At 41.5% G+C, this 27,299-nt stretch overlaps 1 protein-coding gene across 28 annotated transcripts in view; it reads left to right on the plus strand.

The window, feature by feature from the left end:
* The window catches only part of LOC131194158 (protocadherin alpha-5-like), a 274,200-nt gene that overhangs the window by 97,851 nt on the left and 149,050 nt on the right, over positions 1-27,299 (plus strand). For 2 of the 28 annotated variants that reach the window (XM_058174855.1, XM_058174867.1), the window contains exon 2: positions 16,617-16,666. The exons of 19 other annotated variants lie outside the window; for them this stretch is intronic. In XM_058174855.1, the coding sequence (XP_058030838.1) occupies positions 16,617-16,666 (50 nt within the window). Of the gene's footprint in view, positions 1-9,545; positions 12,681-16,392; positions 16,667-19,685; positions 22,398-27,299 lie in introns of those variants that run through there. 7 more of the 28 variants (XM_058174864.1, XM_058174861.1, XM_058174850.1 and 4 more) reach the window with 5 other exon arrangements.

Genomic DNA, 27,299 nt, shown 5'->3' on the forward strand with positions numbered 1-27,299 from the left:
TCCCGCTTGAATAAATAAATGTGTTTTCAATTCACGGCGAAAGTTTCGAAGGTCAGGTAATTGACGCAAGCCAGGGGGAAGTTCGTTCCAGAGGGTAGGAGCTCCAACAGAGAAGGCCCTTCCCCTGGGGGCCGCCAGCCGACATTGCTTGGGGGACGGCACCCTGAGAAGACCCTCTCAGTGTGAGCGTACGGGTCGGTGGGAGGCATAAGGTAACAGCAGGCGGTCCCGTAAGTACCCGGGCCCTAAGCCATGGAGTGCTTTAAAGGTGGTAACCAAAACCTTAAAGCGCACCCGATAGACCACAGGTAGCCAGTGCAGTCTGCGCAGGAGCGGTGTTACATGGGAGCAACGTATGGCTCCCTCAATGACCCGCATAGCTGCATTCTGAACTAACTGAAGCCTCCGAGTGCACTTCAAGGGTAGCCCCATGTAGAGAGCATTGCAATAATCCAAACGAGAGATGACAAGAGCGTGAGTGACCGTGCATAAGGCATCCTGGTCAAGGAAGGGGCGCAACTGGCGGACCAAGCGCACCTGGTAAAAAGCTCTCCTGGAGACGGCCGCCAGATGATCTTCAAACGACAGCCGTCCAGGAGAATACCCAAGTTGCGCACCCTTTCCATTGGGGCCAATGACTAGCCCCCAAAAGTCAGCTGCGGTTGCAGCTGACTGTACCGGGGTGCCGGCATCCACAGCCACTCCATCTTGGAGGGATTGAGCTTGAGCCTGTTTCTCCCCATCCAGACCCGTACGGCTTCCAGGCACCGGGACAGTACTTCAACAGCTTCGTTGGTGTGGCCCGGGGTGGAAAAGTACAGCTGCGTGTCGTCAGTGTACAGCTGGTAACTCACCCCAAAGCCACTGATGACCTCGCCCAGCAGCTTCATATAGATGTTGAACAGGAGAGGTGAGAGGATCGACCCCTGAGGCACCCCACAAGTAAGGCACCTTGCGGTCGATCTCTGCCCTCCTGTCAACACCGTCTGCGACCGGTCAGAGAGAGAGGAGGAGAACCACCGATAAACGGTGCCTCCCACTCCCAAGCTCTCCAACCAGTGCAGCAAGATACCATGGTCGATGGTATCAAAAGCCGATGAGAGATCTAATAGGACCAGGGCAGAGGAACAACCCCCATCCCTGGCCCTCCAGAGGTCATCCACCAACGCGACCAAAGCTGTCTCCATACTATATCCGGACTGGAAGCCGGACTGGAACGGGTCTAGATAGACAGCTTCATCCAGGTACTGGGGAAGCTGCCTTGCCACCACACTCTCTACAACCTTTGCCACAAAGTGAAGGTTGGAGACTGGACGATAATTTCCCAAAATAGCTGGGTCCAGGGAAGGCTTCTTGAGGAGGGGTCTCACCACCGCCTCTTTCAAGGTGGCGGGGAAAACCCCTCCCAATAATGAAGCATTTATAATTTCCCGGAGCCAGCCTCGTGTCATCTCCTGTGTGGCCAGCACCAACCAGGAGGGACACGGGTCCAGTAAACATGTAGTGGCATGTAACCTCCCCAGTAGCCTGTCCACATCCTTGAGAGCCACAGAATCAAACTCATCCCAAACAACCTCAACAAGACGCATCTCCGTCATCTCACTTGGATCATCGCAATTTTGGTCCAAACTATCCCGAAGCTGAACGATTTTATCATATAGATAACCATTAAACTCCTCGGCATGTCCCTGCAAGGGGTCATCCCGCCCCTCCTGATGAAGGAGAGAGCGGGTCATCCGAAACAGGGCGGCCGGGCGGTTATCTGCCAACGCAATGAGGGTGGAAACGTAAGAACGTTTCGCCTCCCTCAGTACCACTAGGTAGGTCTTAGAAAAAGACCTAACTAGTGTCCGATCAGCCTCGGAATGGCTGGACCTCCAGGTACTCTCTAGGCGTCTTCTCCGGCATTTCATCTCTCTCAGCTCCTCAGAGAACCAAGGGGCCAATTGAGATCTACGCCGGGTCAGAGGCCGCAAAGGCACGACACGGTCCAAAGCCCCAGCCTGTTCCCAGGCCGTAACTAGTTCTTCAGCCGTGCCGTGGGCAAGATCCTCAGGGAACGGCCCAAGCTCCGTCAGGAACCTCTCAGGGTCCATCAGGCGCCTGGGACGGAACCAACGCATTGGTTCCGTCTCCCTGTGGTGGTGATCTGACCATGACACAGGTTCCGTCACTAAATCTCCTAATTCCAGATCATTAAACCACTGTCCAGAGATATAAATCAAGTCCAGTGTGCCTCCCCCAATGTGTGTAGGGCCATCAGTTACTTGAATCAGGTCCAAGGCCGTCATGGAAGCCTGGAACTCCTGGACCACCGTTGATGACAAGCCGGCCGATGGCAAGTTGAAATCCCCCATGACCAAAAGTCTGGGAATCTCAACCGCCACTCCGGCAAGCACCTCCAGTAGCTCAGGTAGGGCTGTAGTCATGCAGCAAGGAGCCAGGTACGTGATCAACAAACCCATCTGATTCCTATGGCCCCACTTCACAAGGAGGGATTCACAACCGGCTATCTGAGGCACAGTGAACTCCCTCGGCTCTAGACCTTCTCTACTCACAACCGCCACCCCTCCACCCCTACCTTGGGCCCTCGGTTGATGGAATGAAAGATATTTGAAAATATCTTTTTCCTTTTTATCTGATTGTTCAGTCCATTTAAATTTATTGATAGTAATTGGGTTCTTTTTCCTATTTTCTTATTTATCTGCCAATTTCTGATTCTTAGTGGTTCTAGTGGTTCTAGTGGTTCTTTGTGGTCTATTCTTACTTTCCTTTCCTTCATCTCAATTTTCCATTGTCAGCTTAGTTCCCTCTTCCACTTCCTCACTTCCAGATTCTTGTATTTGTTCTTCTGTGCTAGCTGTCTCCAATTGCTCTCTACTCCTTGAACTTTCCTCCACTCCTGTCAATTGGTCAAATATTTCTTGGGCTTTGTCTAAGTTGTTAATTTTAATTTTTTTGGCTTGCCAAGTTATTATCATTCCTTCTGGAGTGATCCACCTAAATAGAAGTTTCCTTGTGTTCAATAGACATCTATAATCCCTCCTTTGTTCTCATATCCATCTAGGAATCTGCTTTAGTGTTTTGATTTCTGTTCCTTTATAGAATATTGGTTCCTCTCTTGTAGTTTTATACATATAATCGCAGATTTTTTTATGTGCAAATCTAATATCATCTCCTCTTTTGGGAGATGATAACGCTTTGTATAGTTAGTTTGAACTTGATAAATTTCATCGAGCTCATTCTTAATCTCTCTTTTATCTCTCTGTAGGGCTTCAGCAATCAGTTCCGCCATTATCTCCCCTAAATTCTCTTCTTTTGTTTCTACTACATTTTGAAACCTCAAGTAGAAAGAGGCTCGGTCCATTTCGAGAACTATCAGAGAGTTTTCCAAATCCTTATTTACCGCCAAAAATTTTTGGTCTACCTGTTCTAATTTTTTTTCAGTTTGTTCTGTTTTCATTTTGACCAATAGAATTCTTTGTTCATTTTTTTGTATTGCCTGTTGAATTGAGTCTATTTTATTATCCAGAGTTTGTATATCAGTTTTCAGGTCACCATAATTTTTAACCATTGTCTCTTGAAGTTTCATCATGGTGTCCTGTTTTGTTACCAAGGTAGATTGCAACATTTGAACAAATGAGTTGGTACTCAATTTTTCTACTGGGAGCATCATGTCAATCATTTTCTGGCTCGATGGAGAGGCTGTCGCCAGCATCGGGTTTGATGCTGCCTTTTTCCCTGTTCTTAAAGTTGTGATAGTAATGCTAGTCATTTCTTTTAGGATTCTGCTTTGTTCTCCCAAGATTTTATAAATTCTTGCCCAGATTACCATCCACTGAATTGCTTGTCTATTATTTATAGTTTGTATTTATTACACTCTAGTTTCTATTTCTATTCTATTATCCTTAATTACTTAGCCAAGAATTTACATTTTATATACCAGTAGCAAAGTGTATAATACTATACAATTACAATCCAATTACAAATTGTTCTTTATAGTTACTCCTTTATAGTTACTCCTCCTAATTTATTCCTTTAATTAATCATACTAAATTAAACTAAGTTAAATATAATAGATATAATAGGTGTCTCTACTCTTGCATATTCAATTTATGAAAATTTATAGATATTTCTTCGTTAAATATACCTCTAATATAATCTCTTCACTATAATCTATTTAAACAATAATTACTGATAATACTTGATCTATGTATTTTTAAGTATAATTTCACTACAAGAACAATATCAAATATGAAAACAATACCAAGAGTACTCTTCAAAGGAAGGGAAAACTTCTATTTCCAAGGTAGTAGTCACTGTCTATAATATGACAGCCTTATTGATATTCCACATGAGACAAAGACTGTGTTGTATCCCAGAGGTTCCCAATCTTTTTCGCCCGCGGCTCCCCCGGAAATCCGACCTGCAACTGCGCATGCGCACCAGACGCGCCCGCGGCTCCCCGGAAATCCGACCTGCAACTGCGCATGCGCACCAGACGCCCCAGAAATGGCGCATCAGCGCCGGACCCAGCGGGCGCAGATATTCCGCGGCGCCCCCATGACGATAGTGCGGCTCCCTGGGGAGCCGCGGCTCACAGTTTGGGAATCACTGTTGTATCCTTTAAATCAGGGGTGTCCAAAGTTTTTTGAGTGAGGGCCAAATACAGAAAAATAAGCAAAGGCCCGGGCCACGGGGGGGGAGGGGGGGGCTGAAATTTTTTTGTACCAGTTCTTTGGGCGTGGCTTATTTTGGGATGTGGCTTGGTGGTCATGTGACTGGTGGGCGTGGCTAACTGCTCATGTGATTGAGTGGATGTGGCTATGGGCATAGAAACTACTCAGAGGGCTAAAAAAAGTAATTTTTGACCAGTCCTCACACTTATGACCATCCTCACATTTATGCCCATTGCAGCATTTTTAACAACCACATCACTCATTTCACAACTGCTTCTCTTCACCACGGTTACAAGATAGGGTGCAAAATGTAAAGATAGTTGTAGGTGTGAGGACCAGTCAAAAGTGTGAGAACCTGTCAGAAATCACTTTTTCAGCCGTCTGGGCAGTTTAGGCTTAAGTATACTATATGTGTGAGTTATATATATGTGCATGTGTATCTCTATGTTTGTGTACGTGTGTGTTTGTGTTATGTTGATTTTTAATGTAATATTTTTAAATATAATTATTCAGAAAGGCATGCGGCTGGACAACAAACAGTATATAAGCCTAGTAAATTCATGTGTGGCCCGGGCCACACACAAGAGGTGACATATTGACACATGACTACTGTGTGTATTTCTAACTCGCCTATAATGTGAAGAACATTGCTCTCAGTGGGAGCAGTGATGCTGTCCTTTGGATTGAAGGATGGCTGGGATGTCAGGAGAAAGTTTGGTGGTTGAGACACGAAGGACTTCACAGAGATGGCTATCAGTCATTCTGGATCTCAGTCTGCTTTTGTTCTGATTTAACAGAGAAAATGTTTGTTCACATATGTATGTTGAGCCGAACAGGCTCATCATTCTTTTTGCGTGGCGTCTCATCAGAGGAAACTTGGCATGATCCAAACTCTGATAGAAGTCAGGGAGGGAGAGAAGCTGATGTTGACTCTTCAGAGAATCATCACATTGCATTTCAATCAGTTCTAACTGCAGACTCTCCTCCACTTCTTCTGCATCCACCAGGAAGGGGGTCGAGAACAGCTTGATTTGTTTTTCAATGACAGAAAAATCTTGAAAACGCTGGTTGAATTCTGTCACGAGAGATGTAATTACAGAAACATATTTCTCCTTTTTAGCAGAAAGGTCTGCCTTTGGAAAAGCAGACTTGATTTCAGACAGCGCAGGGAAGTGTGCAGCATTAAAGCTTCGTAGTTGTGTCTCAAACAGGCGGAGCTTTACACAGAAGGCTTTCATGTGCATACAGGTGTGACACCAGCTGTTCTTTGCCTTGTAGGTTCTTGTTCAGTGTATTCAGATGATGAGTAAGATCAACTAAAATGCCAGGTCTGCCAGCCACAGAGGGTCACTCAGTTCATGAAGAGGTCGGTCCTTCTCTTTCAAAAAATTGTCGATTTCTGATCTCAGCGAATAAAACCGCTGCAGCACAGAGCCGCGGCTGAGCCAGCGCACATCAGAGTGGTAGAGTACATCCCCGTATTCAGCATCCACGTCAGATAAGAAAGCTTGAAATTCCCTGTGGTACAGTCCTCTAGCTCGAATTATGTTGACAGTTTTTACAACAGTGTTCATCACATCGCCCAGCTGCACAGTCTTGGCACACAGTGCTTCTTGGTGGATTATACAGTGCATCCTAACAGCCTCACCTCCGTTCTCTTTTACCTTGACGCACACCATGGATGCCATTCCTTTGCGCTCACCCGTCATGGCCGGAGCTCCATCCGTTGTTACTCCACAGAGCTTGTCCCATTTAAGCCCCATCTTTTCAACTGCCTCTGACACAGCGTCAAAAATATTTCCACCGTCGTTGTGCCTTTTAGGCTCATCATATCAAGCAGCTCCTCCATTACAGCAAAATTATCATCGACTCCCATAAAAATTAAAAGCTGTGCGGTGTCTGTGGCGTCTGTGCTCTCATCGCATGCTATCGAGTAAAATCAAAAGCACAAGCTTTCTCTCTCAGCTGAAGTTTCAGGTTAGCTGACAAGTCCTCGATTCTCCGCACCACTGTATTTCTGGATAAGGTCACGTTGTTGAAATCCTGCACTTTTCCGGGCACATTACTTCTGTGACTTTGATGAGGCACTGCTTTATGAAATCACTGTCTGAGAACGGTTTGCCATGCTGGGCAATAAGTTTTGCGACTTCATAGCTTGCTGCTGTGGCGTTTTCCTGTATTTTGTTAGCACGAAATAAAAACTGTTGTTGAGCTTGCAGGCTAGCTGCCATTTGCTTGAATTTCTGTGCTCGTTTGGCACCTGTATGCGATCGTAGCTCTGATGCTTGGTCTCATAGTGCCGACGGACATTATACTCTTTCATCACGGCAACATCTTCATTGCAAATCAAACAGACACACTTTCCGTTGATTTCTTTAAAGAAATATTCATTTTCCACCGTGTTTGAAATCTTCTACACTCACTTGCTATCTTGCGTTTCTTGTGCTGCCATTTCTGGTGACTCGTGGTAAATATTTAGGACTATATCAGAGGCCTGAAAACCTGGGACATTACAATACAGATGGATACAGTCAGTCTACTAAAAGCAACAATATGTGGATATCATCTTCATTTAAGGGGAAAATGTTTCATATTCATTCATCTTGGCCAGGGTGTCAAACTTGGTCCCTTAAGACTTGTGGACTTCAACTCCCAGAGTCCCTCAGCCAGCAAAGCTGGCTGAGGAACTCTGAATTGAAATCCACAAGTCTTAAAGAGACCAAGTTTGGACACCTGATCTTAACTTTGTTTTGTATTTGGTATGAACTTGAAACTCCCTTCGTTATTCCCTGCCCAAGGGGTGGAGGCGCGAGGAGCCTCACCAGGCGGCCCGGGGAAGGCGAGGGTACAACTCCTGGGGTCGGGCACGGCCAGCGGCCTCTTTCCGCTTGCCGCCTCCTCCGCCCCTCCTTCGTTATTCCCTGCCCAAGGGGTGGAGGCGCGAGCCTCACCAGGCGGCCCAGGGAAGGCGAGGGTACAACTCCTGGGGTCGGCCACGGCCAGCAGCCTCTTTCCCGCTCGCCGCCGCCTCCTCCGCCCCCTCCCTTCGTTATTCCCTGCCCAAGGGATGGAGGCGCGAGGAGCCTCACCAGGCGGCCCGGGGAAGGCGAGGGTACAACTCCTGGGGTCGGGCACGGCCAGCAGCCTCTTTCCCGCTCGCCGCCACCTCCTCCGCCCCCTCCCTTCGTTATTCCCTGCCCAAGGGGTGGAGGCACGAGGAGCCTCACCAGGCGGCCCGGGGAAGGCAAGGGTACAACTCCTGGGGTCGGGCACGGCCAGCAGCCTCTTTCCCGCTCGCCGCATCCTCCTCCGCCCCCTCCCTTCGTTATTCCCTGCCCAAGGGGTAGAGACGCAAGGAGCCTCACCAGGCGGCCCGGGGAAGGCGAGGGTACAACTCCTGGGATCGGGCACGGCCAGCAGCCTCTTTCCCGCTCGCCGCCGCCTCCTCCGCCCCCTCCCTTCGTTATTCCCTGCCCAAGGGGTGGAGGCGCGAGGAGTCTCACCAGGCGGCCCGGGGAAGGCGAGGGTACAATTCCTGGGGTCGAGCACGGCCAGCAGTCTCTTTCCGCTGCCGCCGCCTCCTCCGCCCCCTCCCTTCGTTATTCCCTGCCCAAGGGGTGGAGGCGCGAGGAGTCTCACCAGGCGGCCCGGGGAAGGCGAGGGTACAATTCCTGGGGTCGAGCACGGCCAGCAGTCTCTTTCCCGCTCGCCGCCTCCTCCGCCCCCTCCCTTCATTATTCCCCACCCATGGGGAGGAGCCGCGAGCCTTGCAGCGAACCACCGGGCAAGCACCGGGAGGTGGCCGAAAAGGGCCATATTCATTATACTTTTAGAATTTGCTGCGGGCCAATAAAAACTGTTGTTGAGCTTGCAGGCTAGCTGCCATTTGCTTGAATTTCTGTGCTCGTTTGGCACCTGTGTACGATGCGTAGCTCTGATGCTTGGTCTCATAGTGCCGACGGACATTATACTCTTTCATCACGGCAACATCTTCATTGCAAATCAAACAGACACACTTTCCGTTGATTTCTTTAAAGAAATATTCATTTTCCCACCGTGTTTGAAATCTTCTACACTCACTTGCTATCTTGCGTTTCTTCAGTGCTGCCATTTCTGGTGACTCGTGGTAAATATTTAGGACTATATCAGAGGCCTGAAAACCTGGGACATTACAATACAGATGGATACAGTCAGTCTACTAAAAAGCAACAATATGTGGATATCATCTTCATTTAAGGGGGGAAAATGTTTCATATTCATTCATCTTGGCCAGGGGTGTCCAAACTTGGTCCCTTAAGACTTGTGGACTTCAACTCCCAGAGTCCCTCAGCCAGCAAAGCTGGCTGAGGAACTCTGGGAACTGAAGTCCACAAGTCTTAAAGAGACCAAGTTTGGACACCAATCTTAACTTTGTTTTGTATTTGGTATGAACTTGAAACTCCTTCGTTATTCCCTGCCCAAGGGGTGGAGGCGAGGAGCCTCACCAGGCGGCCGGGAAGGCGAGTACAACTCCTGGGGTCGGGCACGCCAGCAGCCTCTTTCCGCTCGCCGCCTCCTCCGCCTCCCTTCGTTATTCCCTGCCCAAGGGGTGGGCGCGAGGAGCCTCACCAGGCGGCCCGAGGAAGGCGAGGTACAACTCCTGGGGTCGGGCACGCCAGCAGCCTCTTTCCACTGTTATCCTACACCTTTCCACTTTCATTTTCACACTTACAGTCTTATTCAAATCTTACTTTCCTTTTTGCTCTCCTCCCTTGGCAATTTTCTTTTTTGATGAGTCACAGAGCATCTCTTTCAGTTGCCGCTAATTTTCTATCAGAGCTTCTTTCAATTTTGCCAAATAATTTTTAAATTTACCTACTTTGACAGGTCCATTCACCACACATGAGAGAGTTTCTCACCAGCAAAAATAGACACACTGCCAACAATATTTTCTTCCGATCCTCTTGTGGGCTGTCACGGCCTTGAGTCTGCCATATCAGTTGAAATGACAGGACGTCTTCTCACTGAGTTAGAGGGTTTCTCTTGCCTCAGGGGGCAATTGCACACTGCCTTGCTGATCACTGGGATTCTCCTCTGCTTCGCGTGACTCTTCAAGAGCCACACACTTTTGAATGGTCCCCAAACATGGAAAAATCAGAAGTAAAGGATGGAACTCGTCCTCTTCTCTCTGCGCCACCCCGACAGCACCACTGGAAGTCCAGGACATTATTGTTTTTGAATTGTTCGGTTTAGACAATGATGCAAAAAAATATTGAATTACGAATCACAAATACTTTTTTTATAAAAAATATTTTACCAAATTGAGAAGCTATAAAAAGGTGCAAAGAAACTCTGCAGTTTACTTGACAGTAGATCTGTCCTATAATGACAGTAAACATAAGTAGGTTCTTCATCATTTTGCCTTGCCAAGCTATTTCTGATCTTTGTCTTTGTCATCAATGAATGATTTTTATTTTGTGGATAGTTTTGTTTTTTGATGAATCAATTCTCAGTGTGATGCCTCCTTTGTGACAATATTTATGTCTGCTGCATAGTTTGGAAACTCTTTGAACTTTATTAATCTGGTACATACACTGATCTTTATAACTTTTTTCATATATTATAACTTTAGAAATAGAAAATATAATATTGTGCAGGGGTTAACAGTTGGATAGAAGTAATATATTTGCCATACAGAAATTATAATTGATAACTGGTTAGTCTTATTCCTGGAATAATGAAATATCACCTTGTATTAGAGCTGTCTCCTCCAAACTGGAGCAGTCTTGTCAATCTAACAACCATTAGGTGGATCCCTTTATTCTGTTTCTATTGCAACACCTGCAATGTTACACTTTGTGAGGTTGGAAGGAATCAAGTGATCTTCCTAGGGCAAAGTCCTTCCCAATCCTTACATTCTATAATTCAAATCTTTGAGAATGGTATCAACTTAGCATGTGTTTTGGGAGTGGGGAAGGATTTTATCATATGAAAACCCATCTTTATCTTATATAGCTGAATGAATAATCTGAGAGAATAGATGATTGGAAGAGGGAAATCCTTGCAACATTCAGCAAAATAAACTTAGGGGATCTATAGTTTTGAAAGGCTGACATTGGTACTGGGGAGGCTCATCAGTGTTTCCCAACCTTCTCAAGTTATAGATGTGTGGTCCTGAGCTTCCAGAATTCTCAGCAAAGGGCAGCTTGCAGGGAATTCTGAGTCTGCAAACCTACATAGCTCAAAATGACGGCGCTCAAGGCACTCAAGGAATACCTGTTGTATTCTGAGAAGCTCATAGAGCAATTAAGCAGTAAATGCTAAAGATCTACTTGGATTTTTCAAGAACATGTCAAATGGGAATTTTATTTGTTTAATCACACAATTTTCTCAGTATAGATGTGCTTTGCCAGTCCTTTAATTCTGTGAGATATTTTTATCTTCACAATCTATTTAATGAAAACTCAGATTATTGGGGGCAATATGCTGACTGTATAAACTGCTTAGAGGGGGCTGGAAAGCACTATGATGTGGTATATAAATCTAAGTGCTATTGCTATTGTTATAAACCTGGGATATCTTAGTGTTTCCCCTATCCATATACTTACAGTTCAATTTTCTTGAGATTAGCCAAGGTCAGTTGGGTGTTGCATCAATTTACTGAAATTATAGGACTGGTATGAACATCTTACATACTGATTCTATCAAGGCATTTGACAAAGTATAACTGTAACTTTCTGATTAAGAAGTTTGTTAAATGTGAACCTGATTCCTTGTCAATTCAATGAACTATAGCTGATTTGAAATATGTATTGAAAGAATGCTGATCAAAAACTCATAGACTCATAGAACTGCAAAGGACCTTGGTGGCCTTCTATTCCGACCGGCTGCTCAAGGTAAAAGTTCATATACCATCCTGGACAAATAGTGGTTCTATTCCTGAAATGCTATCATGATTGAGCACCCACAACTCCAAGCAGCAGGAGTTAATCATTCCACTGATTAATTTTTCTCAGTGTCAGGAAATTTCTACTTAGATGGATGTATCTTTAATAGGTTTCCACCCATACTTCCTGCTTTTTGGTACTTTGGAGAATAAGTCCATCCTGTCTTTGTTCTGACAGCCCTTCAAGTAGTGGAAATCTTGCTATCATGTCATCCCTAATTCTTCTGTTCATTAGACTAGACATATCCAGTCCCTGCTACCATTCATTGTATTCTATGGCCTCCTTTCTCCCTGCTATATATCATCTCTTTGCCATCTTCTCCCATTTATGGACCATTTGTTTCCTTTACTTTTTTCTTGTTTTTCACTTGTTAAAAGAAATGTTGAAAATATATATGTCGAAAGAAATACTAAACGTAGCCAGTTACCTCAACCGTTCATCATATGGTTTAGCCTCCAGTATCTTAATCATCTTTGTTGCTCCTTTCTGCACTTCTTTTAGAGTCACAACTTTTTTTTATAGTATGGTGACTAGAATTGCATGTGGTATTTCAAGTGTGGCCTCATTAGGTTGGTATTAAGGGGTATTCTCACTTCTTGTGATCTTGATGCTGTCCCTTTGCTTGATACATCTTAGGACTGCATTGGCTTTATTTTGCACACTGCTGGCTCTTACTTGGATAAGACCACTAGGACACTTATCCCTCTCACAATTAGTACTGTTGAGTCACATACCATCTAGTCTATAGCTGTACATTTAATTTTTCCCAAGTGCAGGAGCTTAGTTTTCCCACAGCATCTTGTTGGACTTGAGCTTAGTGCTCCAGTCTATCAAGATCCTTTTATTGTTAGCAAATCATCAAACTGACGGCAAGTATGTAGAGTGAAGCTTGCGCAACTAATATAGTAGATTCCAAGGCTCGCAGCTTTACATAGCTATATTTATTTTCCTTTTTGTCAGTTTAGGGGAGGGAAGTTGGGGGGAAGGGAACACATCAGAAAATAATAGTTAAAACAAAGGAAAAATGGAGAAAGGGAAAGGGAAACAAACTTAACTATTCTTCAAAATGTAATAATTAATCCTTGATCCTTTAGAACTGGTGGCCTGCGGGCCAGATGCGTCACATGCAGGCCATGCCCACCCCAGCTCCGCAATGGGAAAAAACTTTGTGATACATCACGTGACGGTAACGTGACGTAGCAACGTGACAGCAACGTGATGCGGCATGATGTAGAATTACATAATATTGACCAGCCTTTATATTATATAAATAAAGATAAATCCATATTTTAATATGGTGATGAATTCAATTTTTTCAGTATAATTCTAAATGTCTTCAAACCATATTTCTCTTTCCAAAACCATTGTAACAAAGTTACAAGTGTTAGACTAGAATGCAAATGAGGCAAATCTAAAACTTGTATAGCATATGTATGCCCTTCAATAATTTAACTTTTTTGGGATAATTGCTATCTGTTACATGCACAAACAAACATTCATTGTCAGCTGGGTACTCTACTTAACACTCTACTATTCTGGCTACTCTACTTAAGCAATAAAAAACTACAGTAAAGGTTTTTGTAAAAAAAAATCAGACAGACGCTCTTGATTCAGGGTTGACTATGTGTTCATTAAATTTTAATGTGTTCATTAAATTTTCTTTCATGAAATGAAATGAAAATAATGAAAATTGTTATGTGAGGTTATTCAATAAAAGACTCTTTATAACTAGGAATGAAATATAAAAGAATAAATGTTTGACTTTCTGTACTTTTTTTCTTCTCAAAACATTTAATACAAAATAGTACATGCTAAACGGGTCATATGAAAATCAGTTGTAGAAAAATGTGATAAAAAACCTATAAAGTAAAAAAAAATTATACTCTCCTAAAAATAATTTTGGCAATATAACACTGGTAAGGAATAACATTTTATAGACTTAGCAATGGCACTGAAAGCAACAGATTAATCAAGGAAAGAACCAAAAGTTACTACCCTCTGGAAATGCACTCAAATATGGGGGTTAGATTAATTGCAACATGTAATCTATTTCAGAAATAAACCAGTTAAGACACCTCATGAGTTTTGAGAACTTGTCCTGCTAGTAATTTGCCTAAAAAAATCAAGAGCTGCATATCAAGCCAAGATTCAGAAATAAAACTACAAAAGTACTTCTGCTTTCATAGCATTGGAATACCGTTATGAGTTTCTTTGGAATTAATATTCCAATGTATGTCATCTTGGTCAAAAGTCTGATTTAAATGGTTTGCAACTACTTCAACTTCCCCCATCTATTTGGTGTTCATATATTGGCAGTGGGAAAGATGGCCAGAAAACCAGACAGATATCCATTCCATTATAATGCAATTTCACAGAAGCACAAAACAATCTAAATTAATCTAATAGTTAAAGAACAATGGAAATTGTTTCTCATTTTGAAATTTAGTCACAAGAGGTCGCTGTTTCCTAAGGAAACTCTCTTAAGTGAAACTGAAAATGCAGAGCCCCTCTCTTAAAGGGACAGACATTCCTGCCAGTCAGATCCACAACGGAAATCTCAAACAGAGAAATTTCAACAAGCCAAGATTCAACCTGTGAAAACATTGCCAGTATGGCTGGGCTAGAGGGGCTCTGCTCCTGACACCTTTGAGACAAGATATTTAGAGAAAAAGAGAAGAGCTTGCTGGTGTTGTGCCTGGGTCTGCAATGGTTACCTGGCCGAAGGGGCTGCTGCAGCTTCTTCTGCTCCACACTGCCTGGAAAATGGGGAGCGGCCAGCTCCATTATTCTGTGCTGGAGGAATCCCAGCACGGCACCTTTGTGGGTCGTATAGCCCAGGATCTGGGGTTGGAGGTGAGCGAGCTGGTGCCTCGGATGTTCCGGATGCTGTCCAAAGGAGAGAAGGATTATTTTGAGGTAAACCTGCAGAATGGGATCTTGTTTGTAAATTCCCGGATAGACAGGGAGGAGCTGTGTGCCAAGAATGCAGACTGTGTCCTTCATCTGGAGGTGATTGTAGAGAAGCCTCTGAGGTTCTTTCATGTGGAGGTTGAAATCAAAGACATTAATGACAATGCTCCCATCTTCTCAGCCAGGGAACAGATCCTAAGCATGGCTGAATTTGTAACATTAGTTACACGATTTCCATTAAAGGGAGGGTCTGATGCTGATATTGGTACTAATGCTCTATTGACTTACAAGCTCAGCCCAAACAACCATTTTGTTCTGGATTCAGGAAATAATGAAGATGAGAGTAAATCTGTAGTACTTCTATTGAAGGTTCCACTTGACAGAGAGGAGAGCCCTGTGCATCATTTAGTACTGACAGCCACTGATGGGGGTGAACCAAAACTCACAGGAACTGTTCAGCTAGTCATCAATGTGCTGGATGTCAATGACAATCCTCCTGTGTTTAATCAATCTGTTTATAGGGTAAAGTTGCTAGAAAATACAGTCAGTGGGTCATTAGTTATTAATCTGAATGCTACAGATTTAGATGAAGGGATTAATAGGGAAATCTTTTATTCTTTTACTGATAGCTTAGCTCTTCAGGTCACAAAGATATTTAGTATAAATTCTGATACTGGAGACATCAGAGTGATTGGAAAATTGGATCATGAAGAAAGTAAGTTCTATGAACTTCCAATTCTGGCAAAAGATAATGGTAATTTTCCATTATCAGGGCAATGTAAAGTTCTCATTGAGGTTTTAGACATGAATGACAACATTCCAGAATTATCTGTGAATTCCCTCTCTGTGCCATTGTCAGAGGACTCTCCTCCAGGGACTGTGGTAGCCATCATCAGTGCTTCTGACAGGGATTCTGGCAACAATGGACAGATAAATTGTTTCCTCTGGCCCACTGCAGTACCCTTCAAACTCGAATCCACATTCAAGAATTACTACTCCCTAACTGTTGGAGCACCTTTGGATAGGGAGCAGGTGACTGAGTACAGGATGGTTGTGACAGTGGAAGATCAAGGCGTTCCACCACTGTCTTCTAGCATCACCATCTTAATGCCTATTAGTGACATAAATGATAATGCTCCAGCTTTCACTCAGACCTCCTACACAATCTTTGTGAAGGAGAACAATCCCCCTGGTGCTCACATCTTCACACTATCTGCCTCGGACCCAGATATAGCTGAGAATGGTTTGATCACCTATTGGATAGATGTGAAGCTTTGGCCATTGTCAAGCTACATCTCTGTACATTCGGAAAGTGGAAAGCTCTATGTTTTGCAGTCCTTGGACTATGAGGAATTGAAAGTGCTGGAGTTCCAGGTGAGAGCCAAGGATGCTGGAATCCCCTCCTTGTATGGCAATGTGACTGTTCAAGTCTTTGTGTTGGATGAGAATGACAATGCACCTGCTGTGTCAAGATCATCAGAAGAGAACCTGATTCTTCTCGTGGTCCCTGTGATGCCTGGGCATATTGTAGGCAAGATCCATGCCTTGGATGCAGATTCTGGATATAATGCATGGCTAAGATATGAACTGGTTGATGAAAGCAGTGGTCTGTGGACTGTGGGGCAGTATAGTGGTGAGGTGAGTACCAAATATTATCTGGATGAGTCAGAAGGAAGCAAAATCCAGAGTGTGTTGGTTCTTGTCATGGATCATGGGAAGCCTCAGCTCTCAACCACAGCTACCTTGAGTCTGTCACTTGTGAAGAGTTTCCAGGCCATCAAAACAGATGTTCATCTCTCTATGTCAGGAGACAACTTCATGCCTCTGGTGAACTCAATCAACATCTATTTGATTATTGCCATCTGCTCTGTTTCCAGCTTGTTCCTGCTGTCCATTTTTGTTTATATGACTCTACGATGCCACTGCAAGGCAAAGGAATCCATGGTGTATGGTCCTGGCATGGCCACCCTGGTGTGTGCCAGTGAAGTGGGCAGCTGGTCCTATTCCAATCGCCACAGCCATATCCTGGGAGGTGTGAATGTTGAGACTGGTGCCAAGAGTGATCTTATGATGTTCAGTCCCAACATTCCTGTTTCTACAGATGGGGAACATAGAAATGGGAGTGAACTACTTCCAGATACAGCCAGAGAGGTAAGTTATCCTGCTTGAAATTCTTTCAACTTCATATTTTCCTGCTGCTAATTTTGCATCAGTATCACTACAATATATGTTCCAAAATTTTATCATATATAATTTTATAGTAATTCATTGCTGAAAATCTGGTAATAGTTTGTTTCCCAACTTAATAGTTTCTTTATGTATGCCTAATAGTCTTTCTGATTAAATGTTTTTGAAATGGGAGTGGTCACAAATAGATCCTAGGTTTTTTTACAGTGAGCAAATTTGTCTTCTGCTCAACTCCAGCAGATGTGTTGCTTATGGTTGGGAACTGGAATGCTACAACTGGAAATAAAAAGAGCAATGCAATTGGACTATGTGGCCTAGGGAACCAAAATGATGAGAGAGCCACTTTTCAATTTCTGCCAATCGAAATGTTTCTTCTTGGCTAACATAGTCTTCTAGCAGTTAAAATGATGCCTATATACATGAATATCATTCCATAGAGAACACAGAATTAAAATTGCAGGTTCCAAGTAAAATTCAAGTTCCAAGTAAAGAAGAAGAAAGTCAACCAGTTTCCATAATATTATCATAACCTACCATTTTCAAGTAGAATATCCAGAATCACTTCAAAATCCTCATTGATAAGGAAGCAGAGGAACTGTTTGAATGAAATCAAAGAAGTGGTTAAGGATGAGCATGGGAAGAGACTGCCAAAGACCAAGAAATATGAGAAAACATAGATATCAGAACTCTGGAAATTGTCAAAAAGGGAAGAGAAGTCAAGGATGAGAAAAACAAAGATGTCAGGAAGGAACTTAACAAAGAATTTCAAAAAGCTATTAAAAGACACAAGCTATATTATAACGTCTGCAAATATATTGAAGATGGAAAGAGATATGGGAAAATAGGAAAGTCTTCCGAAAGTTTTTCAAACTCAAAATAAAGTTCTAACGTTGAATTGGTATGCCAAAGGATACTAATGAACAGTGAGAAATTGATTCACAGCAGTTCAAACAAAGATGGAAAGTGTCTATTGACATTCTTGCAAGAGAAATGTCTACATCCAAGATATTTAGAAGATATTCTTTATTTCTAAGAATCTCTAGTACTAGAAGATGTAGTTAAATCAGCAATCTGTTTATTACAAATGTGGAAGGCTACAGAAATATTTGAAGAGTATCTAGAAATACAGTAAGCAACAGAAGATGAATCTCTAAAGATTCTAATGAAACTATAGCACCAACTCTGAAGAATGGCACAATGGCCAAGAGATGGAAAGAGAGCAGTCTGTTTATCAATGCCAAAGAGAAGAGACTTAACAGAATGGGCAAACCATCACACAATATCATTTAATTCACATGTTAGGAAAATCATGCTTAAACAAGTCTAATCTGACCCAGATTAGAACCTTAAATGGAAAGGGATATGCCAGATGTTCAATATGGCTTTAGAAAAGGCTGAAGAATGAGAGACATTATTGCTGATATGCTCTGGATAAATAAAAAAGCAGAAAATATCAAAAAGAAGGCAACACGTTCTTCACTGAAGTTATGTTTAGCTGTGGAATGTGCTTAAGAAAATGGGAATCCTCATATGAAACCTATACCGGTCAGGAAGCCACAGCCTAGAAGGAGCATTGGTGAAACAGACTTATTCTAGATTAGGAAAGAAATGAGACAAACCTATATATTCTCCCCTTGTTTTTTAAATCTAGAGACCGCGTGTATATTATTGGAACCAGACTGAAAGAACATAAATGCAGTTTTAAAACTGAAGGAAGAAAGATCAATAACCTGTATTATGCTGATGACACTACTTTGGCAACTGAACAGCTGAATCATCTGAAAACTCTGACAATGAAAATCATATTGAAACAATTGATCTACAGTTAAATATAAAGAAGACCAAACTAATGACATGTACATTAACTAGGCTTGGAGTTGACAATGAAGATTTTGACACTAGAGATAGCTTTGACCTTTTAGGATTGACTATAAACAAAAAGAAATATGCAGTGAAAAAATATGCCATTCCGATAGTATGTGGGAATAATCTTAGGAGATAGATAGAAGAGCTATAGATTAGACAAAGGTCAGACAAACTCCAACTGAGTTCCCAGAAGCAATGGGGGCATGACAAATGTCTCAAAAGGGACCCCCTCTAGTTTCTTGGATTGTAAAGGCAAGGGGGAAGAGATTGTACTTTCAGACTTGGAAGAGATATGTCATTCTTACAAGTTAATGCAGATAAGAAGCATTCCCAGAAGTACTTATTATTATTAGGATACATTAACAGAATCTTGCAATTGTTGCAAGAAACTTACTGACTAGTGACTTAGAATGTCTTCTAGGATCACCTAAAAATCATTTTAGTAATATAATAGTGGCAAGGAACAGCATTTTTTAGACTCAGCAATAGCTGGGTGATACTAAAAAAAAGTGCTGTAACAGGCTAATCAATGGAAAGAACCAAAAATCACTACCCTTTGGAAACACAAACTAGTGCAGAAAATTAATTATCTATTTCACTAATATATATAATTGCATCAAAAAAAAAACCTGCTTCTTGTTCTAAAATTTGTCACATTCCTAAAACTTATCAGATACTTGCCTTTGTGAAATATTATTTATTTATATTTATATTTATATTCCTAAAACTTATCAGACACTTGCCTTTGTGAAATATTATTTATATTTATAATATAACACAAACTAGTGCAGAAAATTAATTATCTATTTCACTAATATATATAATTGCATCAAAAAAAAACCTGCTTCTTGTTCTAAAATTTGTCACATTCCTAAAACTTATCAGATACTTGCCTGTGAAATATTATTCACAGCATTATAGCAAAAAATAGGAACGAACCTCTTAATTTAGAAAAGTGAACTCAGTTAAAACAAATCCTATTTCCAATGGCAGATTGAGCAAGACCCCGATTTTTGTCTTAATATGAAAAATATATTTCAGGAACAGAGTCAGTTAAGATATCACATGACTTTGACAACTTGCACTACTTATCATTTGCCTAAAAGATTCAAGAGCTGCATGTCCAGCCACGACTCAGAAACAAAACTAGAAAATTAATTCTAGTCACATCAATAAAAGTATGGATGTCTGTTTCTCATTTTGATTTTGGGTCACAAGAGGTCGCTGTTTCCTAAGGAAACTCTCTAAGTGAAACTGAAAATGCAGAGCCCCTCCCTTAACGGGACAGACATTCCTGCCAGCGAGATCCACACGGGAAATATTGAACAACAGAGAAAGCCCAACAAGCCAAGATTCAACCTATGAATGTATTGCTAGTATGGCTGGGGTAGACGGTCTCTGCTCCTGACCCCTTTAAGGCAAGATATTTAGAGAAAAAGAGAACAGCTTGCTGGTGTTGTGCCCAGTGTCTGCAATGGTTACCTGGCCGAAGGGGCTGCTGCAGCTTCTTCTGCTCCACACTGCCTGGAAAATGGGGAGCGGCCAGCTCCATTATTCTGTGCTGGAGGAATCCCGGCACGGCACCTTTGTGAGCCACATTGCCCAGGATCTGGGGTTGGAGGTGAGCGAGCTGGTGCCTCGGATGTTCCGGATGCTGTCCAAAGGAGAGAAGGACTATTTTGAGGTAAACCTGCAGAATGGGATCTTGTTTGTAAATTCACGGATAGACAGGGAGGAGCTGTGTGCCAAGAATGCAGACTGTGTCCTTCATCTGGAGGTGATTGTGGAGAAACCTCTGAGGTTCTTCCATGTGGAGGTTAAAGTCAAAGACATTAATGACAATGCTCCTGTCTTCTCTGCCATGGAAAAGATTCTGAGCATATCAGAACTGATAACAGGTACCCGATTCTCCTTAGAGGGAGCCTCTGATGCTGATATTGGTACTAATGCTCTGTTAACCCACAGGCTCAGTCCAAACAAACATTTTATTCTTGATTCAGGAAATAATGAAGATGAGAGTAAATCTGTAGTACTTCTATTGAAGGTTCCACTTGATAGAGAGGAGAGCCCTGTGCATCATTTAGTCCTGACAGCCACTGATGGGGGTGAACCAAAACTCACAGGAACTGTTCAGCTAGTCATCAATGTGTTGGATGTCAATGACAATCCTCCTGTGTTTAATCAATCCGCTTATAGGGTAAAGTTGCTAGAAAACACAGTCAGTGGGTCATTAGTTATTAATCTGAATGCTACAGACTTAGATGAAGGGATTAATAGGGAATTTTTATTTTTTTTTACTGATAGCTTAGCTCTTCAGCTCACAAAGATATTTAGTATAAATTCTGATACTGGTGAAATCATAGTAATTGGAAAAATGGATTATGAAGAAAGTAAGTTCTATGAACTTCCTATTGTTGCAGAAGATAAAGGCAGTTCTCACTTATCTGGACATTGTAAAGTTCTCATTGAGGTTTTAGACATGAATGACAATATTCCAGAAATATCCGTGAATTCTCTCTCTGCGCCATTGCCAGAGGACTCTCCTCCAGGGACTGTGGTAGCCATCATCAGTGCTTCTGACAGGGATTCTGGCAACAATGGACAGATAATCTGTTTCCTCTGGCCCACTGGAGTACCCTTCAAACTCGAATCCACATTCAAGAATTACTACTCCCTAATTGTTGGAGCACCTTTGGATAGGGAGCAGGTGACTGAGTACAGGATGGTTGTGACAGTGGAAGATCAAGGCGTTCCACCACTGTCTTCTAGCATCACCATCTTAATACCTATTAGTGACATAAATGATAATGCACCTGCTTTCCCTCAGACCTCCTACACAGTCTTTGTGAAAGAGAACAATCCCCCTGGTGCTCACATCTTCACAGTATCTGCCTCAGACCCAGATGTAGCTGAGAATGGTTTGATCACCTATTGGATAGATGAGAAGCTCTGGCCATTGTCAAGCTACATCTCTGTACATTCGGAGAGTGGAAAGCTGTATGCTTTGCAGCCCTTGGACTATGAGGAATTGAAAGTGCTGGAATTCCAAGTGAGAGCCAAGGATTCTGGAATCCCCTCCTTGTATGGCAATGTGACTGTTCAAGTCTTTGTGTTGGATGAGAATGACAATGCACCTGCTGTGTCAAGATCATCAGAAGAGAACCTGATTCTTCTCGTGGTCCCTGTGATGCCTGGGCATATTGTAGGCAAGATCCATGCCTTGGATGCAGATTCTGGATATAATGGATGGCTAAGATATGAATTGGTTGAAGAAAGCAGTGGTCTGTGGACTGTGGGGCAGTATAGTGGTGAGATGAGTACCAAATATTCTCTGGATGAGTCAGAAGGAAGCAAAATCCAGAGTGTGTTTGTTCTTGTCATGGATCATGGGAAGCCTCAGCTCTCAACCACAGCTACGCTGAGAGTGTCATTGTTGACAAGTACACAGAACATCAAAAACTATAATCTACATTCAGTATCAGGAGAGAGCTTCATGTCCTTGGTGAACTCAATAAATATCTATCTGATCATTGCCATCTGCTCTGTTTCCAGCCTGTTCCTCTTAGCCACTCTCATTTACATGGCTCTGAAGTGCTCCTGCAAGGCAAAGGAAACCATGGTATGTGGGCCTGGCATGGCTACTCTAGTTTGTGCTAGTGAAATGGGCAGCTGGTCTTACTCCAATCGCCACAGCCACATCCTAGCGGGGGTGAGCGCAGAGGCTGGTGCCAAGAGTGACCTTATGATTTTCAGCCCCAACATTCCTGTTTTTGCAGACAATGGGGAAGTTAGGAATGGGACAGAAATGCCCCCAAATGCATCTATGGAGGTGAGTTGGTCTGGTTTTAGAGTTTTTGACATTTATTCAAAATCATATTTTTGGGCTAACAATTTTGGATCATCTCTATACAAAGCATTTTTTTTTGATAATTGTTATCCTTAAAATCACAATAGGTAATTCTTATTTCCAGGAAAATATTTTTTGAATAGGATGGTAGAAAAAGATCCTTTTCAAAAATATATTTTATTTAACAGCGACTAGTTTGGTTTTTCAAAAGAATAAAAAATAAATAAGATCTTCACTGTGCCCTGCTATTTTAATATTTTGTTGATTATTCACCTACTGAACAGATGATGCATCATTAATTTCATTTAAAAAAAAGTCATTTCTACTTTTTTATAATTAAAAAAATTTAAATTAGATACTTTTTATACTTTTAAGTAATAAAAGGACCTTTTAATACATTAAAATCCTTTCAAATAAAAAAACCCAATCCTTTTCAATCCAAATGGGGACACAGTTTTTGATTTTGCCCTCCAGGGAGTCCTCAGTGACTGTCAAATGCAATGACCATTTGCAGCTACAACAGTGATAGTACATTTTACTCAGGGGTGAAATGCTCCCAGACTGGACAGCATCACGCGATTCGGTAGTGATCATGGCTGGTAGTTCAGCGATCCAGTAGTGATGGTGGAGCAAAGCTCCGCCTGCCTGCCTGGGTGTCATTACTTCCTGGTTTTTACCACAAAGTAATGTTTTTTTTACTTTCTGCGCATGCGCAGAAGGTCTGTGTGTGTGCATGCGGCACGTGCACTTCCGAACCAGTAAGGAAGGTAAGTAGATTTCACCCCTGGTTTTACTTGGCAACCACTTCATTTAATGATTGAGTTGCAGGTCCCAATTTTGGTTGCTAAACGAGGATTATCTGTACATACTTGCACAAAGTAGGTTTCAAGTCTTGATAATAAATGAATAGCCAAAATTGGATGTATCAGTTCTTTTTTAAATCAAGAAATTGATCTGTACATAAATAATAATTCTTCTGTTTATATTTCATCTAATAAACTGATGGGATATTAGTAATAATACCCTTTCTTCTTTCATTTCTTTAAGAACTCCCCAGTAATGCCATAGGTCAGGTTTGTTAAACTGGCGGCCTGCGTGCCAGATGCATCACGCTCAGACCCCTCCCACCCTAGCTCTGCAAAGGGGAAAAACGTCCTGATATGTCATGCAATGGCAGCGTGACACCGTGACTTGTGCCATACATAGACTGTTCATTCAGATAAGAAACTTCTTCACAGACAATCATGCCTCTTTTTAAAACAATATTTGTGTCTGGAGAGGGATTTGTCATTGTCATTAGGTCACGTGTGAAGCACAACATTGGGCAGCAAATTTTTTCCAGCTATTTTGATCATTCACAGCATCTTCAGCATCACCCCAAGGGACATTAATAATCTTAAGATCTTTCTTAAGCATTTGGTGCCCGGTTTGCCAAGGCCAGCCTGGTTTCCTCCTTTCTCTAGAAGGTATCCAACAGTGCAATTTTTGGATGCCAATCTTTAGACATACCTAAAGCTGCATTTGACATTCATTCACAGTTTTTGATAGGTGTTCTAAATCTGCTGGTTGTAGTACCTCTTCATTAGTGATGTGGTCACGATGTGAGATGCGGATGATTACATACTTTTAAAATATTATTGTTGCTACGTTTAATAAGTTTAGTTAATAGGTTTAAAAGCATATCTTAGTTGAGGAATATTGGTTTGTTTGCAATTTGTAATAGTCAAATGTTACTGATATTTTTCTTAAATGGAAAAATATGTGATGGTAAGTCTTAAAAATACAAAACAAAAATGCAAAGCATAAACTAAAAAGAGAAGCTAAAAACCAAACAAAGAACTAATTCTACATTGACTTCAAATATATTGGAAATATAGTGTAGAACACCCTCCCTGGACTACCCAGGGGCTCCTTTTTTACTGCAATGGCTGAGACCAATAAACTGCTCTGGACAAAGAATCCAGGGATAAACAAAAATCAATGGAGAAAAATATATGTTTGATATATTTACACATTTTGTTAAGTCCTGGATTTCAGAACTATTGCTGAAAGCAGATCTGGAAAAAATCATCATCTTTAAATTTCACTGAAAGTTCCACTTGCTTTGATACAAGATATGAGCCCATATTGTAGATCTTAAAAATCTATCCCAAATAAAGCTGGACTTCTGTACGAATGGGAGCAGACATATATCTAATAAGCAGTTTCAATTCCCAGCTTGTATTCTAGCCGTAAGTGAAAATCTTAAATAGAAGTTCTACATAAGGATAATTATAGATGGATCTTGGTTGGCATTGTAAGGAATATTTAAAAATAATATATTATTTCTGGGAAGTTAGCAACAAATAAATATGTCACTTATTTATTTTCAACCTGTCATATTGCCTGCAGAAGCGTCAAGCTGTATGATTTCTTTTTTAATTTAAAACTTAAGTCTGCCATTATGTGAAAGGAATAATCAATTCTTTGCTTCATCTACAAAATATTATTTCCCTTATCCAGTACAGTTTTTATCTGCATTAATTCTGTCTTTTTGTAAGACAGAGTGTAAATCAGCAGAAACAACTTTTAAAGATATATGCGGCTCTATACAGTTTCCTTCTGTGTAACTTTCTTACGTTCTATTGTGAGTTAGGAGTTATCCACATATTTCTTTTTTCAATTCCAACTACCGGTATTTATATGCTCTTGAATGAATGGAATGACTTTTATTTTATTTCTTTTCTTAACTTCATGTCCCAAATTTATCACTACAGAGCAGTAATTTAAACAGACAGACAAAAGGAAGTACCCATAACTCCCTAATCTCATGGAGGAACCAGTTCCTAAATTTGGCATATCACCATTACAAAATAAAAGTTCCTACACTTATTTCCTAGGAAAGAACCTAACAAAAGCATCAGTCACATTTCACCTAGAATAAGAACTTAATTGAAGACAGTAATAATGATTTATAAAGCTGTGCAGTCAACTGTTGCCAGATATTTATATAACTTCAACTCAGCCCTAAGAAATGCTGGAATGTGGCTTACTATTCACATGAAGGATGGTACGGTACCACCAAGTTTGAATGTGGGTCTACTTCTTTTCAACATTTTTGTTAATGATCTGAACAAGGAGGTGAAAGAAAACAATAAAATTTGTAGATGATTCAGGTGAATATTAGAGGACAAAAATGTGATCAGTTTAAAGGTAAACATGAAATAATAGTGTGTCATAACAAAATGAGAAATATAATTTTAGACTGCAATAATATAAGTTTATTTTTCAGGTTATGGGGAGCAATAATACTATTCTGTTTGCAGTCTAAAATGCAGTAATATTTATTCGGCATTGCTCAGACCCCCTTCAAGTACTACTATATGTCCAGTTATGTACAAAACAGTTATCAAATTTGTGCAAATAAGGTAAATGAGAATTATCAAGAGACTTGAAAGAAGGTTTTAGGAGGAATGTGGGTAAAGTTTAACCTTAAGGAGCTTTAAGTTCCTATAGTTCAAAGCCATATTTAAGAGATTGCATCCTAATAATGGCATATTCCAATTTCCATACATAATTTGGGCCAAACATTTGATATAAAATATTGTCAGCTGCTAAAACTAATTATTCATCTGTTATTAAAAAAATTCTTTATCTTGATAGCAGATTTAGATGTAGTTGCTTAGTATACTCTCTGTCTGTATGTGTATGGGTGCTCCAGATCAGTGGAGCACATTGTGGAGCACATCTCCTTGTTATTTGAAATTATATTGCTGCTTTATCTTGTTACTGTCCATTATTTAGTTGTATTTTTTTAGTTCTGTTTGCAAACATTACTTAGCTTTTTTGGAAATTAATAGTTCTCTGCAGTAGGTTTACAATAATTTTTAACATGTATTGGGACGGAGATGACAGCTGCATCATCCACATACAGAAGTCGCAAAACATTTTTTCTTCACCCATAACACTGAATGGTAGTCAGGAGTTGATATAAAAATTAATCAATAAAGGTCCCAAAATACATCCTTGAATAGTCTTTTGATGTGATGAAATTGATCTTGAAAGAAACTCCTGTGAGTTACATCTCACTTCAAAGTTGCTTTCGTATGTAATTTCTATCTTAAAAAGAATAAGTCACTTGTGATATCTGTGTTTTTCCTACCAAATAACTCTAGAGATTGAATCAAATATATAGTGACCAGACATCCCGCTTTTGGCGGGACAGTCCCGCTTTTTAATAATTTGTCCCCCGTCCCGCGGCATTTCAAAAAAGTCCTGATTTTTTTTCCACTCCCATTCTGAAAATGGGAGGTGGCAACGCAAGAGGAGGAGGAGGAGGAGGAGATGGGGGAGTGGTGGAGAAGGGGACGCGAGATCGCCCACTGCCTGGAAGAGCTGAGAGGAGAGCCGAGCCTGCCTGGAAGAGCCGAGAGGAGAGCCGAGCCTGCCTGGAACAGTTGAGAAGCAGCACCGCTCCTCCTCCTTCAGCCAGGTGGTGAGACTCAGCGTGCATGCGGACCCCCCCCCCGGTCAATGGTGTCCCGCTTTGCCATCACTGAAATCTGGTCACTTTAATCAAATATGAATTATGAAACTGGAGAAGGTTATATAAAAACACATCTGCATATACGTCTACAAATTAATTTTTAAAAAACTAAACAAAACATTTTTTCCTACAAAATAGTACACAACTAATATATTGCTTGAATGTTCCTAGCTAAATCTTGCTGGTTCCTCCCCAAGTGTACATTTTTTAATTCCAGCCAATCTGATAATATGTGGCTCAGATGTTTTGCATATAGTTTACTAACTATGACATCTGTGTTCTTGGTGTGGATGCTACTTTTGGCTTCGTTTTGCTTAAGCCTGGGCTTCAGAGGGAAGCACAGATAACGGAGGTAGGTC

The sequence above is a fragment of the Ahaetulla prasina genome, chromosome 3 (assembly GCF_028640845.1).
Source record: "Ahaetulla prasina isolate Xishuangbanna chromosome 3, ASM2864084v1, whole genome shotgun sequence".
Classification (NCBI taxonomy): Eukaryota; Metazoa; Chordata; class Lepidosauria; order Squamata; family Colubridae; genus Ahaetulla; species Ahaetulla prasina.